The sequence below is a fragment of the Anser cygnoides genome, chromosome Z (genome assembly GCF_040182565.1).
Source record: "Anser cygnoides isolate HZ-2024a breed goose chromosome Z, Taihu_goose_T2T_genome, whole genome shotgun sequence".
Taxonomy (NCBI): domain Eukaryota; kingdom Metazoa; phylum Chordata; class Aves; order Anseriformes; family Anatidae; genus Anser; species Anser cygnoides.
The window spans coordinates 49,997,573-50,013,563 of NC_089912.1; the positions used below are offsets into that span (position 1 = coordinate 49,997,573).

Consider the following 15,991-nt stretch of genomic DNA (forward strand, 5'->3'; position numbering starts at 1 on the left):
TCATATCTAATCTAAATCTACCCTTTTGTATTAGGAAAATAGTGTCCTGTAGGAGCAAGGGTCAGAATCTCTATAGCAGTAGACAAAGGGTATTGCAACAAGGGAATAACAGACAGATAAGAGGGAGAGATGGTTTTTGTATTTTTCTACCAAGCTTTTGCAAGAAGCCTTCTGTCCCCATCCTGGGCAGATAACGATACTTTTTACTGTACTGCTCTGTATTAGAGGAATTTGCTGTCCTGGCACAGTGATAATCAGAAGAGGAGGTCTGTGTGTGTCGAGCAGTAAAAGTTAAAACAGCATTTGCAGGATGACTGTTGTTTAGGGTGCAGTAATGGGGCAGAAAGGGGTCTCGCTGTTCTGAGGCTGACAGATACGCTGGTTCCTTGTCATTTCCCTCCTTTAAACAATTAAAGCTACCGGGACCTTCTGACAGAAAGGCTGGACAAGAGTTCCCTGTAATAAAGTTTCTCCGCGGTTTTATTTTTTTTTTGGTTTTGTTTTAGGAACTAATTCTCTTCTCCCCCCCCCCCCACTCCCCACCCCGTGACGAGGCGCGTCCGTGACGCGCGCGCAGCTCTCGCGAGATGTCGGCGGCCGCTGCCTATAAGTCGCGGGACGTGGGGCAGCCGCCTCAGTGCGTGGCGGCGGCGGCGCCGGAGCGGTCGGGTGGCGGCGGACCCTCCTCCTTCTCCCTCGCTCCCAGCTGCGGTGAGTACCGCGCGGCTCCGCCACGTGGCCGCCCCCCGGCCCGACCGGCGGCACGGGGCCTCCGAAAGGCGCCCTCACAGCGTGGGCTGCGCCTCGGGGTCCGCCCTTCTGCCCCCGCTGGGCGCAGGGGTGGCTCCGGAGGCTCCGAGTACCCGTGCGGCCGGCCCGAGCTCGCCTCTTGCCGAGTGAAATCCCCACGCGCAGCCCCGCCGCCTGCGGCCGGGCCTTTTGGGACGCGCTGCCAGCCCCGAATAATCCCTCAGGCGAGGGCCCCTCCTCCTGCCGGCCGGCATCAGCCGCGACCCGGCGTGCGGCGCCGCGCGGGCGGCTGCGGGGCGTGTGGTGGTTGTGGCAGTGCTCGGTGGGTGGGAGGGGGGCTCCGCTGTTATTCTCGTAGCCCTTGTTTATTACCTGCTTGCACGCTTCGTGTACAGCGGTTAATCTCATTACAGGAGTTGCCTTCTGGCACGTGTGCGCGCTGGTGTGTGGGCAAATGCGCCTGCAAAGTGTTAACAGCACGCTGTTGTCACTGCCCGTTATGTAACGAAAGAGAAATGTTTACTTGACCCGAAGCAGAAAATTAACGCATCCTGTTTTGATATTATCATATATGTAAAAAGGAAAGCTGCTGTCGGGCTTTCTGGCACACCTAGCAACACAGCCTTCAGAACTGCTGTCCTTTCAGGAGTGAAGTGCTCTATGGAGCTGTCAAAGCAAAAAGTGCTTGCAGATCATGTTTGGCTTCAGTGCATTCACAGAATGACAATGCGCTTCTGAGCATTCATATCTGTGTGTTCTCTTGAAGTGGTACTGCATTATCCCTTTCCCCTCTCCCTTTTATAGGGTTTATATGGGGAGAACTACTACTGTTTTCTCCATGGGAGTGCACATTGGAAGATAATCGCGTAGCGTAGGCTTGCTGAACAACTGCTCTCCCCAGCCTGTTTCAATGTGGGCTTGGTAGTAATTCCTAAATTAGCACAAAGGAAAGTTATTTCCTGTTGTGGGAGAGTTCTAACTGTGCATGCTACAGGAATTCTAACTCTTGAGTAACTGAGCAGTGGAAACCCCGTGTGGGCATCAGACACTGCAGCAGAGATAATGAGCCCACTGTGTTTAGTGGAGTAACTTGGGTGAGAATTAATCTGAGGTTACTGAGATGAGTATTTCACCGCAGTCTTCAAGTGTCCACAATATTTGGACAACAACAACTAATCACATTTCAAACTTGACTCCCTTTTGTTAATCTGATTAAAGATACTGGTGGTAGAGTCTTCATCTGTCCTTTAGACATCCGAAATGAGAGTTTTAATAAACTCTTAGCTTAAGAACAGCTGGGTAGGTTTCCTTCACCCTGGCTCAACAGTTGAGGCCAAGTATATTTCTCCTAGAAAAAAGACATGACTCAAGTTGTAATTCTGTAGTGAACTGCTGTATTTCAAAGCCTGTTTCTTGCATCTGGCGTACTTGTATTGCTTAAACCAATGAAAAGCATTAGGAAACAAAGCTTTTGGACTTCTAAATTGTTAAAATAAAATGGATCTCCTATATGCAAGAACAAACATCCTTAATCCCCTTGATTCTGGTGGGGTTGATCATAAAGCAATTGTTGGTTTGAAAGCCTGGTGTTTAAATGAAGTGGATATGAGGATGTCCTAACTCTGACATGCTTCTTTCATAGGCTGTGTAAGACTGAAGACCTGAAAAAATGGCATTAGCAGCAATTGATCCACAACAGGTATGTTTAAGATAGCCCAGTAGGTTTTTTAATGTATAGTTCAGAAAAATAGTCAATTAACCTCTTTCTCTTTAAACAGAACATTGTATCAAGGGTAGCAAACCTTCCTTTGGTGAGCTCCACCTATGATATGGTGTCGACAGCCTACGTTACTACAAAGGATAACCATCCCTATCTGAAGTCAGTATGTGAGATAGCAGAGAAAGGAGTGAAGACAATTACTTCAGTAGCCATGACAAGTGCTATGCCTATCATCCAGAAACTGGAACCACAAAGTAAGGCAAAGATGGAGCTGTTGATACCTTTAATTCAACTGATTGCTTTATATATTAACATATGCTTACAGTTGAGCACAGTCATGCTGGTCTGGAGTGTTATTTCAGCTAGCTGACAACCATCTCAACAAGCCTTGCTTGTTGAGTAACTTATTACAGATAGGTATGACTTGGGGGAGTGGTGGAATCCAGAGCCAAAGCTGATTCCAGCTTTTGTAATACTGAACTGACTGGCTCCTCGTGATTTGCAAGGTGATTGTGTAGTTGCTTGTGCAACACCTTCCTCACCTTTCACCTACTTTCAAGTGTTTTGTGCTTTCTCTCAAAGAGTAACTTGTGGTTAAATTTGGCAACTGTGTCACAAGGCTGTTGTAACCAGGAGCCTTAGTTTCTTCAACTGGCAGTAGGCCAGGTGTTTCAACCTGTTACAACAGTTGCTTGTAAGGTATATGAACAGACTTCCTCTGCCTGCAAGTGAGCTTGCTTAAGGCACTGTAGACCAGCCTTCTTGTGGGGCTTTGCTACCTCAAATCCCCCTGAAAAGGGGAGAGAAGCTACTTTAAATGTGCTGCTGTGTGAGCTCCATTTCAAAAACAAATAACAATTGGAGTTATTTATACTAAGGCAAAACAAAACTTAAAATCAACTGTTGAACTGTTGTAATTTCTTTTATAGTTGTAGTTGCCAACAACTATGCATGTATGGGGCTAGACAAAATTGAAGAGAGACTGCCTATACTGAATCAACCCACTGACAAGGTAAGTCTTCTCCATGTACATATGCTGAGCAGAAGATCTCTATACCTGTCTCTTTGCTGTTGATATGAAAAATGCAGTGAGGGGAGTTCCTGTAAGCTGCACTTGCTTCACAGCTTAGATGTAGTGAGGAGATGGAGTGCATTTCTGTAGAATCATTTGCTTTTGGAAGGTCACTGAGCCATTCTTTTTTTTTTTACATTAGCGGGCTACTTGATGTATCTGTAGTTGCTGTTCACTGGTGGGCATCCTGTAAAAACTTTTTCTTGCTCATTGTAAAACAAACTGATTTACATTAACTGAAGAGTGTTGAGCTGAAGGCTGTGTGACAATCATATCTTTTTGTCTATATGCTTTCAGTGCAAGTTCTTCCTAGATAAGACTTGTATGAGCCTTAATATAATTCTGTATTATCTTAATATATTCTGTATTATCTGGATTATGTAGCTCTTTTTATCAAATATTTTTAGTGAATTAACCTATTTTCATTGTCAGGTTGTTGCCAATGCTAAGGATGTAGTTGTTGGAGCCAGAGAAGCTGTAACAACCACTGTGACTGGTGCCAAGGAAACTGTTGCTCACACAATCACTGGAGTTGTGGACAAGACTAAAGAAGCGATGCAAGACAGTGTAGAAGTGACCAAGTCTGTTGTTAATGGTGGCATTAACACTGTCTTGGGAAGTCGTGTGGTGCAGATGGTGAGCAGTGGAATGGACAGTGCTCTCACTAAATCGGAAACCCTAGTGGACCAGTATCTCCCACTCACAGAAGCAGAACTAGGTAAGAACAAGTCAGGTTTAATTTTGATGGTATACATGTATTGGAGAGAAACAAGCAGTCATCCATTTATTACCTCATAGCAGGGAGGGAGCATGTGCTTCCCAAACTGTCTTTGGCCTTCCTGGTTGTAATAGCGTTTTCTTGACAGGCAAGCAGAATGAACCTAAGTAAGGGTTACATGTGTGCCTGTCAGCCAAACCTGCTGTTAAAGGACTACTAAACAAGTCCAATATTCAGTTATTATGAAGCAAATGAAATATCATCAGGCCTCTTAAGTTTTGTTCCACTGGTCAATCTGCTCCCTTTCCACTTTTCTAGAAAAAGAAGCTGCAAAAGTTGAAGGTTTTGAACTTGGAGTTCAAAAGCCAAGTTACTATGTTCGGCTAGGATCTCTGTCATCAAAGGTCCGTGCACGTGCCTACCAGCAAGCCTTAAACAAAGTTAGAGATGCTAAACAGAAAAGCCAGGAGACGATTTCTCAGCTCCACCATACTGTTAATCTGGTAAGTTCAAGTTCTCACTTTAGGTATAAAAAACAAATGTTGGTATAGTTTTTGAATGTAGAGAACAAACAGGGAAAAATCAGATAGCTGTGACTAAATTGATTTTCAAAATATAAAGCACTTCCCAATGGAGCTTTTTACCACCAGTCAGGAGAAGTCCTAAATCAAGCTGATCTGTAAAACAGACCAATTACTTGTAATTTTAAGCACTGCATAAATAGAAGTAATGTTTAAAAGGTGTTTTTGTTGTAAAGGGTCAGTTCTGACACATTTATTCATTGAAGAAAGTGTCTTGCAATTTAGAAACACTTCAGTGCTTTACTTCAGTCTTTATATTAACAAAACGTAGGATTCTTCATGGGCTTGCTCTTCTTGCTGTGGGTATCTCTGAGCATTCCTGAGTGCTTCAGTCATCTGATCCTAACTATGTACCTTTATGTACAGCACAAACTGTACATAAATAGTTATGGTCTTCTATATACTTACAGCTCCATGTATACGAGTTCAGTGGGGGAGGATGAAATAGCTGAGGTGTAGAGGGGTAGACTACATAACATCTTGAAACTGCTTCTAGCTTTTTCTGTGGAGAAGGAGCATATCCTTATGTTCTCCAAAGCCTTTCGTTTGAACTTTACGTGTTTAAAATACCAGCTTTGTAATTTTTTTTAGGGTAGCCCTAATAGAACTGTTTGGACTCTTACTTTACTTCCTTGTTTGGCTGTATTTCAGATCGAGTATGCCAGAAAGAACATGAATAGTGCCAATCAGAAACTTCTTAATGCTCAGGAAAAACTCTATCAATCCTGGGCAGAATGGAAGAAATATACAGGTCAAAATGATGGTGATGAGTCGCATAGTGCTGAGGTAAATAGATGTAAATATAAACTGGAAATAAATGGACTGCATACTGTCGAGGTAACACTGGCTAACTAACAGTCCCCAAAATGCACAGCATCTCATTTTAACAGCACAGAATGCTTCTGTACAAAAGTAGAATCTAAATGATGTTCAGGCATCTGCCAGTGACTCTTATGAAAAGCAGAGGACATCCTAACTCTTAAATGAGCCTACTTCCTGCAAACACTAAAGGGTTATTCTACTTTCAAGAGAATCCTCATTCTGTGAACTTGTTGGGATATTAACCATATCTAGACCAGCTAGGATTCACTTATCTCATGGCCAAACTGGACAAAGCAATTCCTCAGCATAAAGCAGCCTGAGGAACAGACTCACTGAGTCTTATAGAGCTTTGAATAGTGGTTCATCCACTAGAATACTTCTCTGCTTTAACTTGCTATCCAGAGTTGATACAAGAGCTTCCTTATCTGTTGTTGGGTAGATACTACCAATGCTTCTGTTCCAAAGTACTTGAACATTGGAGAAATCAAGTACTTTGAAGCTGTCTGTTACTCTTCTTGCTTAATCCTTGTTATCTGCTGTATCTTACTTTCACCCCTTTTACTTTGCTTCCTTGTCTCTTAAATAACATAAAACTGCTACAGTCACAAAAAGATACTGACAGGCGATTATTATGTTTTTGTTTCCAGCACATAGAGTCGAGAACTCTAGCTATTGCACAGAGCCTCACTCACCAGCTTCAGACCACTTGCCTCACACTGGTCTCAAGCCTACAGGGTCTGCCACAGAATGTGCAGGACCAGGTTTACAGTGTTGGGTCAATGGCAGGTGATGTCTACCAGATCTTCCGGTCAGCATCCTCTTTTCAAGAACTGTCAGACAGCTTTCTTGCTACAAGCAAAGGACAACTGAAGAAAATGAAAGAGTCTCTGGATGATGTGATGGATTATCTTGTTAACAACACGCCGCTCAACTGGCTGGTAGGTCCCTTTTACCCACAACTGCCTGGCATTCAGCATGCTGAGAGCAAAGGTGAAGGGGAGAAAAATTCCAGCCAGGAAGACAAACAGCTTGAACACCCTATTGAGTAAACTGCATAGCATGCATGTACTCTGCAGACTGACCAAACAAGTGACTAACAACTGTAGCTGTCAAAAAGCTTTAGGGGGGGAAAAAACTTACGAGTGGGGAAGTGATTTAGAGAGGACACTCTCCTACAAATGCATTGTATTGTCCTGAGTAGTAAAGACACTCTAAAACAAACAGAAGTGCCTAAATACTGGCAGCTTACAGTTGTCAAGACGCCTTGTTTGTACAGTTGAGAAACCTCACTATGCTTATTAATGGTAGTAATATCCTTACTCTGAATGATTCCTATCCCAGCTGAAAGCATTTGATCTGCTGCTTAATCTCTACCAGAGTAATATAAAAGCCTTACATGCTATGAAATGCCTTTAAAAGCCTTGCATTCTAGCGAGGTATGCCTGAATTCTGTACTTGCTGCAGATCATGCATTTGATTATTTTTTAATGACTGTCTCAAATTGAACTGTTACATGATTCATGAGGATTCTGTGAGGGCAGAATTCCAAAGCTGAAAGTGGGGTTTCTGACTGAGTCAGCTGGAGTTGAATGCTGTGACAGTGCTAATATTAATGATATAAACTTACTATTGTATTACATAGTAACCTGACCAAATCATTATCAAAGTATATTTTTGACAGTATAAAGACAAGATTCATGCTGTTTGTACTCAGGTGCCTGCTGTTGTATGCTTTTTGTAGCCAACTTTTTGTAATACATTTTGTACCTTAGTAATAAATGCTTCAGCTGCCAAAGTCTGTCTCCATTTGTATGGTGTGTAAAACATGTAACTTGCTGTTCTGTGACTCCTTTAATCTGGGTCCAAGAGAAAGCAAGCTTGCGATGCAAATGAAGTAGACACATTGAAAATCTGAATCTATTTGTGTGTATAGATAACACTGCTGCAGTGTTTCCTTCTTCCCTTCCATTCAGTCTTTGCTTTACTGTTGCTTTTTTTGTGCTTACTGTTACCTGTCCAGACTGTGAACAGGTGGATGGCCTTACAGTGAGGAAAAAGATATAGGAAAAAAAAAATCAGTCTTCCCCATCTAGTAGATGTTGTCTGTATGAGACTCCCATCTACCTGCTTTGGCTGCTGACTTGGTAGGAGTGTGTACTCTTCCACCGTCAATGCAAGCTTTAATCTTTTTTTACTTTATGTACCCTCTTTTGAACTTAAGTGACTAATGTGAATTAACACTCATCTACTTGGGTGGAGTTGTTCCCTAGTAACTTCTATAACTCCCTTCCCTTGATGAGAATTACTGTTACTTGGAAAAAAGCTTTCTTGGTTTATTGCTGTCCAGGTAAGTTGTGTTCTTGATGCATACCCTAGGCAACTGTGCATTGCAGTCATTTAATTTAGCAATGTTGGTCTCAGATTCAAAGAAGTTGCTAAACAGTGTGAATCAAAACAAGTAACTCTGGGTAACTCTGTAAGTTACTCTGGCCTTTTAGAGCTGAAGTACAACTGGTGGTCACAACTAGAGCAATGCCTGGTTGTGTTTGTGTTTGTGCTGATAGCCTGTTGTACCAACACACTACAAAAACTCCTGCATTTTTGTACTGTGACTTTTTTCCCCACATAGAAACCAAGTATACAGAATATTAAGTTTCCGACTCCCAGTGGAATGGGGGGCTCTTTGTTGGAAGAAGAGAAGGCTAAATAATGGTGAATTAGTATGTTCTTGGTTTATTGTACCCAGTACAAGTCCTTGCATTTAGATTATTGGATCATCTTAATGAGGACAGCGCTGGGTGTTGGAACTGAACTGTAGTTTTTATGGCATGGATATCTTGCTGGTAATTTAGTATAGCATGTCTCTAGTCTTTATTGCAATTAAGGGACTTCAGACAAAACCTAACATTTTCTAGCACAGGTGGAATGCCAATTAAATTGCCTACTGGAGGCATGGATGTCTTGGACATCTTCCAGAACCTGTGAACTGAAGCTGATGTGCGTTCTAATAACTACTGAAAAATCTCACATGGAATGAAGAAAACCTAAAATATTAACACAGCAGAGCCTACTCATAGATTGTCCCTGTAATTTTACCTGTTTCCATATAATTGCATATATCAAGCAGTTACACAACATGAACTTGCTTGCTTTAAAAAAAACAAAAAAAAAACTAAGCAATACCCTCAAAAGTGTTTTTGAGAGCTATGAAGTTTCTTGGGATTTTTTTTTTTTTAAAATGAGACCAGGTGAAATGAGACCAGATGCATTGAAAATGATGGGAGGTGAAATAAAGCTTCACAAATGTATTTATAGCAGTATACATATTAGTAAAGCCAAAATTACAAGATTTGTATAAGGGCTGGAGTTCTTTAGTTTACCTCAAACTAAAGAAATGCGGAAAGCTTTTGAAATCTCTCCCCCTTTGTAAGGTGATGACTTCGTTCCATAGAATCTTTTCTAAACTGTATAATTTCTGGTAGTGCTATGTAGCTAGTAAGGTAAGCTAGGTGAAAAGAAACAGGTGAAAGGATTTCAGAACAACTTAAATCTTTTCTGTTTTAAAAATAAATAGCTCTCAAAAAAACCCCAACAAAGAACAAAAAAACTTCTCCAAGCCAGCTGGTTAAGAAGAGAAAAGGGAACCTTCTTTTATTACTTTTTAAGTGTAATCTGTTCATTATTTGCATGATGGAAAATCTTGTAGAAGCTAGCTGGTGTTATTGTGCACAGTGTTTTGCTGAATGTACTACATGTTGTACTATGAATGAAAAATTGATTTTTTTGCATAATATACAGTCTGACTAAAAATAAGTGCTTCTTCTGAAAGTGCAAAACAAGAATAATCTCAAATTGCTACTCGCTCATCTCTAAAAATACAGCAAGAAAAAAATGGATGAGCTTATAATTAAGTTAGTGTTGATATTAACATTTGGACACTAAGACAGCAAAAACGCTGAAGTATGTTTTGCATTATTCCATGCAAGGGTTCTGCAAGTTTTATACTATTTCATTTCAGAAGATCTAACTCTATCTTACAGAGGAAAAGTACAAAGAAGGGTCATATCTAGCCCTATTCTTGCAAGAATTGTCTTATGGCTTTGTTTCAACTTCCTAACATCCTAGCAACTATGAAATGAGAGTACAGTTAAACACAAAGGTGATACAGAACTGAAAGTCCTTTACCGAAGCAAGCCCATAACAGTGGAGGCTTTGCATTGATTTACTTAGACTGGTGCAGACGGCAGTGTGTTTTTAAAACAACTTAGTATGTTCAAAACTGAGATAAATGATACTGACACCAACCCTGTTTTACTCTCATGCACAGCTACACTCCCATTTAAAATTATTTAATGTCTATGAACATCTTACTAGCATGTTCGTAAGCAGTTGACTCCTTTATGTACGCACTGAGGATGTAAAGAGAGCATAAACTTAAATTGGAAAAATTGGAAATGTTGATTATCCCATTATCTGTAGGAGAAACATGGATATAAATAATAGAGGTGACTTGCAACTATGCTGTAGTGAAAATTACCAGTGGTCAGACATAGTTACTGAGCATGGTTATGTACCCTGCTCAGCCTAAAAACAGAATTATAGAATCACAGATTTGGGTTGGAAGGGACCTTAAAGGCCATCCAGTTCCAACCTCCCTCCCATGGTCAGGGACACCTCCCACCAGACCAGGCTGCCCAAAGCCCCATCCAGCCTGGCCTTGAGCACCTCCAGGAATGGGGCATCCACAGCTTCTCTGGGAACCTGTGCCAGTGCCTCACCACCCTCTGAGTGAAGGTTTTCCTCCATATATCTGATCTAAATCTACCCTCTTTTAGTTTAAAGCCATTCCCCCGTGTCCTATCACTCCACCCCCTGACAAAGAGTCCCTCCTCAGCTTTCCTGTAGCCCCCCCTTAGGTACTCGAAGCCCCCTGTAAAGTCTCCCCGGAACGTCTCTTCTGCAGGCTGAACAAACCCGACTCCCTCAGTCTGTCTTTGTAGCAGAGGTGCTCTAACCCTTTGGTCATCCTTGCGGCCCTCCTCTGGACCTGATCTAACAGGTCCATGTCCTTCTTCTGCTGGGGGTCCCAGGGTTGAACACAGGACTCCAGTTGGGGTCTCACAAGAGCAGAGAGGCAGAATCGCCTCTCTTGACCTGCTGGCTAGGCTTCTTTTGATGCAGCCCGGGATGCAGTTGACTTTCTGGCTGCAAGAATACGTTGCCAGCTCATTTGGAGTTTTTCATTCACCAACATCCCCGAGTCCCTCTCCTCAGAGCTGCTCTCAACTCATTCTCTCCCCTGTATGTGTGCTGGGGATAAACCAGTTGGTTAAACTATCTATTTGGGCACATTTTTAAATGAATTTGCAAACGAACTCCAAATTCCCCAAGAGCTACTTTGCCTTAGACTTGTTACATATCTCCATTTGTACTATGATATGAGATACGGGGTCATCTGCTGATAATGACAAAATATATTGTTTTTCTAAGTACAGTAATTAGAGATTTAGGTAAATGCAATAAGCAGAAAGATGCAGGATGATTCTTGCTGGTTGAAGAATGTCTTTCCCACATTCCTGCTGCCTTTCGAGTTTTAGGAGAAGATTTAATACTGATTTAATTTTGAGCAAGCTTAGGCTCTCAAAGTGGTGTAGGCATTTCATTGTACTCATACTATTGCCTGATACATGGCATGCTGTTTAAAGTCTTCCAAAGCTCAGTTTTAATTAATATTTTAATTAATATTTCTAAGTACCCGGTGTCCTACAGTCAACTACTCTCCAAGGAACTGAGTAATTCACACTCAGTGCTTCAATGCTGTCTACAACCTGATAGCTGCAGTAGCAATCTTTCTCCTTTGGTGTGTTCTCTGTTCTTCTGGCATGTCTTCAGGGAAGGCAAAGCATAGACTTCTCTTTCCTATGTTTTTGCTAAAAGTTGGTCATAAGCAAGGTGTTTTGCAGTTACTGAATGAATTAAAAGTGCTTCTCCAGCCAGTACTGATGGCGAGGCACTGGAACAGGCTGCCCAGAGAAGCTGTGGATGTCCTATCCCTGGAAGTGTGCAAGGGCAGCTTGGATGGGGTTTTGGGCAACCTTGTCTCTAGGCAGGTTCCTTTGTATAACCCATTGATCCCAAGGAAAGAAGAAAGGCAAAACAAGTTTAAAAACTTGTGGAAGGTGTCCGTGCCCATGGCAGAGGGTTGGAACCAGATGATCTTTAAGGTCCCTTCCAACCCAAACCATTCCAGGATTCTGTGATTCTAAACGCTTAGAAGCCTCTTCAAATCACTGCTTTTTCAGACATACAGAACCAAAGTGCCATGAGCAAGCACGTGATGATCCTGTCTGTCTTCAAGTATTCATCATATTACCAACATTAAACCTAACCATGAATCAAACTGTACATATATGAATTTTTCACTTGGGGTAGAAAACTTCTGGTTATGAGTAAATTGCTTAATTCTATCTCATTTTTTCAGAAGAGACAAAGTAATTTAAGTCCTGCTAATGGGACTTAAGCTCCTAAGTGTCTTAGCCAAGGTTTTTAGAAGTGTGTAACATCCATGTGTCCGCTAATGTCTAACTATTCCTGAAACCCAGTAGCTGCTTAAAATACAGAATACAATATGTGCAGTTGAAATAGAGGTCAGCGTATTTTTGCAGTTCCGGATATTTGTGTCCTTGGGAAAGGTTTGGTGTGGTAGGCAGGCAGGGCAGTACAAAGCAGTCTATATCAAGCTTCTCTAGGCTTCTCCATTGTATAACCCATTGATCCCAAGGAAAGAAGAAAGGCAAAACAAGTTTAAAATCTTCAATTTTTAATTTTCTAGTCATTGTTTTCACTAAATGCACTCAGTGTGTTTAGCTCTGTTCCACTTCTACTACCAAATCCTGTCTTCCAAGCAACTGATTTAGATCTTGCATAATATTTGGTCTTAATGCTGTATTTATGTTCAATGTGTGACTGAGCATATTTCACTCCCTATTCAGTACTTTGGGTCTGATTTCTAGAGATGCTGAGCATCTTCATCTCCTGACTTCAGTCAGGAATACTGCACAAATTTATTTAGTTTTACTTTTGAATTGATTGAAATTTTGTTCCTATACAGGTTCCAGATTTCACTATTACAGACCTCTCTTCAGAGTCAGATGATATCCCAGACATTTTGGATTTGGATGAAGATCAACAAGACTTTTCACGCACAAATGGCCCATACACCACAGGGCAAAGAGTTGAGTGAAGAAAAGCAGAAAAACATCTTTTTGATACAATGTATTTTTGCCACGTTTAACCTATATTTCTCCTTTTTGAAGCTGATCCTACCTAGCTTTGGACTTTTTAAAATCAGTGCTGTTTCACTTAGCTGCATCAAAACTGATTATTACCCCCTGAGGATTACATGCTAGGTTAATTCATTAGCTTGTGTGTCACGCTCCTGCTCTATAAACCAGGTATAGCTTAGCCAGTGCATCCAACTGATCTAATCTTTGTTAAATACTTGTATAGCTGTTTGTTCTCCTGTTGGCAACAGCCAAGAGAACACGCCAGTGCTTTGCATAAAGGGCTGCCAACAAAAGGAGTTGATGAGGATTGCCCACGAAGTTTCCCCTTTCAAGTCTACATGGAAAGCTCTTCTGCATCTACCTCTTTGCTGCTGGAAGGGACAGGAGGCTTTGGCCGTCTCAGATTCTCTCAGCTTTTTTTTTTGTTTGTTTGTTTTTTGTTTTTTGTTAGGCACTGTGCCTACAGAGATTAGAGTAGGGTCCTTTGGGTGCTTTATCCAAGGGTGCTTTATGCACAAAAGGATGCCCTTTCTCTCTACATGCCTTCTGCGTGCAAAAAATTTTGGTCATCTTGATATTATTGGTTATGGGACCTGAGACTAGAAGAGGGTAAATGCTTAGAAAGGGATGTTCCTTCCAGAAGGAAGGATGGGAGCTAAAAATGAAAGGGGAAGACATTGGAAAGAGCGATGGAAAAGCGAAGAGACAGGGAGAAGAGAAGAAGAAGGAAGAGAAGGGAAGAAGAGAAAAGGGTTTGGACAATAGAAAAATAATTAAAAAAAATAATAATGACGGTCAAGAGAGGGAACCGAAGGTAGAGGTATTTCTGGTGTCAGCGATAATCTTTTGTTAACGAGGACCCGGGCTAGCTTCCTGTAGCAGCGGGGGCGGTGGGCGCCCGGCGAGCAGCGCCCGCTGCACGTCTCTCTGGGGATCAGGCCGAGCCCGCGGCCGCACGCTGGGGATGTGACGGGGCCGCCGGGCGGGCTGCTGCGAGAACTTCCAAGTCACGGAAATGCCTTGAAATAAAAGACTGAACTGCGCAGCCTGGTGTCCGCCTCGGCTCTGTGAGGGGATTAGCACGGAATAAGGGCGGAGGCGCCTGACCGGACCCGCCCAGGCGGCGGCCGCAAGATGGCGGCGGTGGCCGGCACAGGGAGCACCGCCTCCCGGACTACACATCCCAGCGGGCAGCGCGCCGAGCGCGGCCAATCAGGGCACGGCGCGGCGTCTCGCGGCGCGGCGCGGCGTGGCGCGGCGGCGCCCGGCGGGAGCGCGGTTTTGGCGGGACGGGGAAAATGGCGGCGGGACGGCGGAGGCAGGGATAGGAGCAGGGGCAGGGGCAGGGGGAGATGGCGGCGGCAGCTCCGCGCCTGGCGGCGGCGGCGAATGTTCCAGCCGGTGCCGTGGGCAGCAACTGGGAGCGAACCCACCTCTGGCTCTGCCTGCTGGCGCTCGGCTTCGACCCGGATGCTGCCGCGGAGTTCTTCGGCAGGGAGCTCGATCTGGGCGTGTGAGCCCCGGGGGCGGCCGGGGAAGGGGGGCAAGATGGCGGGGGGTGTGTGTTTGTGTGGGGGGGCCTTCTGTGATGCGTGGTGAGGGGGACGTGTCTGAATGGCGTTGTAAAATGGTATCCCGCATTAGTCCTGAGCGACCGGTAAAAACGCTCTGTAAACTCCTTAGCCTAACCGTTCCTGACGCAGCTGTGTGTTTGTTCGCTAGGTCCATGTTTGATACACCAAACGTAGGTGCTTTCCACGTTGTTGCCCAGTTCTTGTTTACCAAGTTGGATGAGATGCGTGCAGAAGAAGTTTTCAGGTGAGCCTTTGGGTTGCTCAGTTCGTGCTGTGCACATCACGAACCATGTGGTTTGCACGGGTGCTGAAGTAAAAAAACGGTCTCCCGAGGAGTACTGTAGGTAAAGAACTGTCACAGAACTCATTTCCCTTTTATCACAAGTCTGTAATGCATAAGAAAACTTGCCCTAGTTAAAAAGTTCTGACAGTAGCTGTAACTTGACAAGTTTGGTAAAATTTTTCCTAGCTGAAAAATAATTTATCTCTTCCATTCATTTCCCTTACCAAACATCAAGTAACTTCTCCCTTTTATGAATACCTGCTAAAATCTTCAACATTGTGAGAACCCTATCTTAATGTATTCTCATATAGCTGAACTATTTTACCGTACACTTTAAAGAAATGGCTGGAGGAGAACCATTGTTAAGAGAATTATAAGTTCTCAGGCTGCTTTTTCACTTTCTTTTCCTGAGTTAAAAAGAACTGCAGACAAATTTGTCTCTGAAATAGTCTGTAATTAACTTTTTATGGCAAGAAGACCTAGCTATTTAACAGACTTGTAGCTATTCTTCTCGTAGGCAATATTACCATATTCTCTGAGTTCTCCAGGGGACATCACTAAGAAAACTTCGTCTTAGTTCAGATGTTGTAGTGGTTAATTATGTAACTGAGTATTTGGGTATGTTTTGAAGTTGCTTTTTTTTTTTTCCTCTCCTCCGCTCTGCTGTTTTTGCATGGAAAAGGGACTGTATGTTACCGGAACAAATAACCAGAGATAGTGAATTTAGGAAGCAATGTTGTTCATGGCTAAAAGATATCACAGTAAGTATTACAAGAGTGGGAAATGACATGCTGCTGGTTTCTGTGACCTCATTCTTTTGTTTTGAGAGGACATATTTGAGTTTTAAATAAAGTTGCTTTACTAGACAAATAGGTTTTATCTTATGCCTTATTTCACACAGCTGATGATAGACTTCTTAAAAAAATTGTATGGCAGCTCATAGGTGGCAAAGTCTTAATCTTGGATCAGAAAACTGTTGTGTATTGCTTTTGGATGACAATATTTTATTACACAGAAGTCATAGAATTGTAGAGTATACTGATTTGGAAGGGACCTACCAGTATCATATAAAGTCTGTGTGAGATTCCTTCCATCGTTGAGAATAATTTGCTTCAACGTGGGAGATAATTGCTTAAATTAAATGAGAGAGTATTTGTTATTGTAAAAGTGGTTTCAGATACATGA

At 42.7% G+C, this 15,991-nt stretch overlaps 2 protein-coding genes across 6 annotated transcripts in view; both read left to right on the forward strand.

Annotated features, from left to right (window-relative positions):
• The first annotated feature begins 565 nt into the window (after positions 1-565).
• Positions 566-13,994, forward strand: PLIN2 (perilipin 2). Its single transcript, XM_066988660.1, has 9 exons — positions 566-711; positions 2,393-2,449; positions 2,529-2,724; positions 3,400-3,482; positions 3,975-4,260; positions 4,579-4,763; positions 5,493-5,627; positions 6,311-6,601; positions 12,775-13,994. Exons 2-9 carry the CDS (start codon positions 2,420-2,422, stop codon positions 12,904-12,906), a joined length of 1,338 nt encoding a protein of 445 aa, XP_066844761.1. The 5' UTR covers positions 566-711; positions 2,393-2,419; the 3' UTR covers positions 12,907-13,994.
• A 191-nt stretch (positions 13,995-14,185) lies between these two features.
• LOC106048354 (stabilizer of axonemal microtubules 1) overlaps positions 14,186-15,991 on the forward strand; it is a 58,701-nt gene continuing 56,895 nt past the window's right edge. For 2 of the 5 annotated variants that reach the window (XR_010827887.1, XM_066988656.1), the window contains exons 1-3: positions 14,205-14,462; positions 14,672-14,767; positions 15,489-15,567. Coding sequence is in view for 3 of the 5 variants with exons in the window: in XM_066988656.1 (XP_066844757.1) it covers positions 14,302-14,462; positions 14,672-14,767; positions 15,489-15,567 (336 nt within the window). In the remaining 2 variants the exon portion in view is untranslated. Of the gene's footprint in view, positions 14,463-14,671; positions 14,768-15,488; positions 15,568-15,991 lie in introns of all 5 variants that reach the window. The other 3 variants (XM_066988657.1, XM_066988658.1, XR_010827888.1) reach the window with 3 other exon arrangements.

What these genes read in the sequence shown, in the direction of transcription:
- PLIN2 (XM_066988660.1), top strand. Translation starts at nt 2,420, where the DNA reads ATGGCATTAGCAGCAATTGATCCACAACAG. An exon ending in TGAATCAACCCACTGACAAG is followed by an intron (nt 3,483 to 3,974) that starts GTAAGTCTTCTC and finishes TTTCATTGTCAG; the next exon opens with GTTGTTGCCAATGCTAAGGA. An exon ending in TCCACCATACTGTTAATCTG is followed by an intron (nt 4,764 to 5,492) that starts GTAAGTTCAAGT and finishes GCTGTATTTCAG; the next exon opens with ATCGAGTATGCCAGAAAGAA.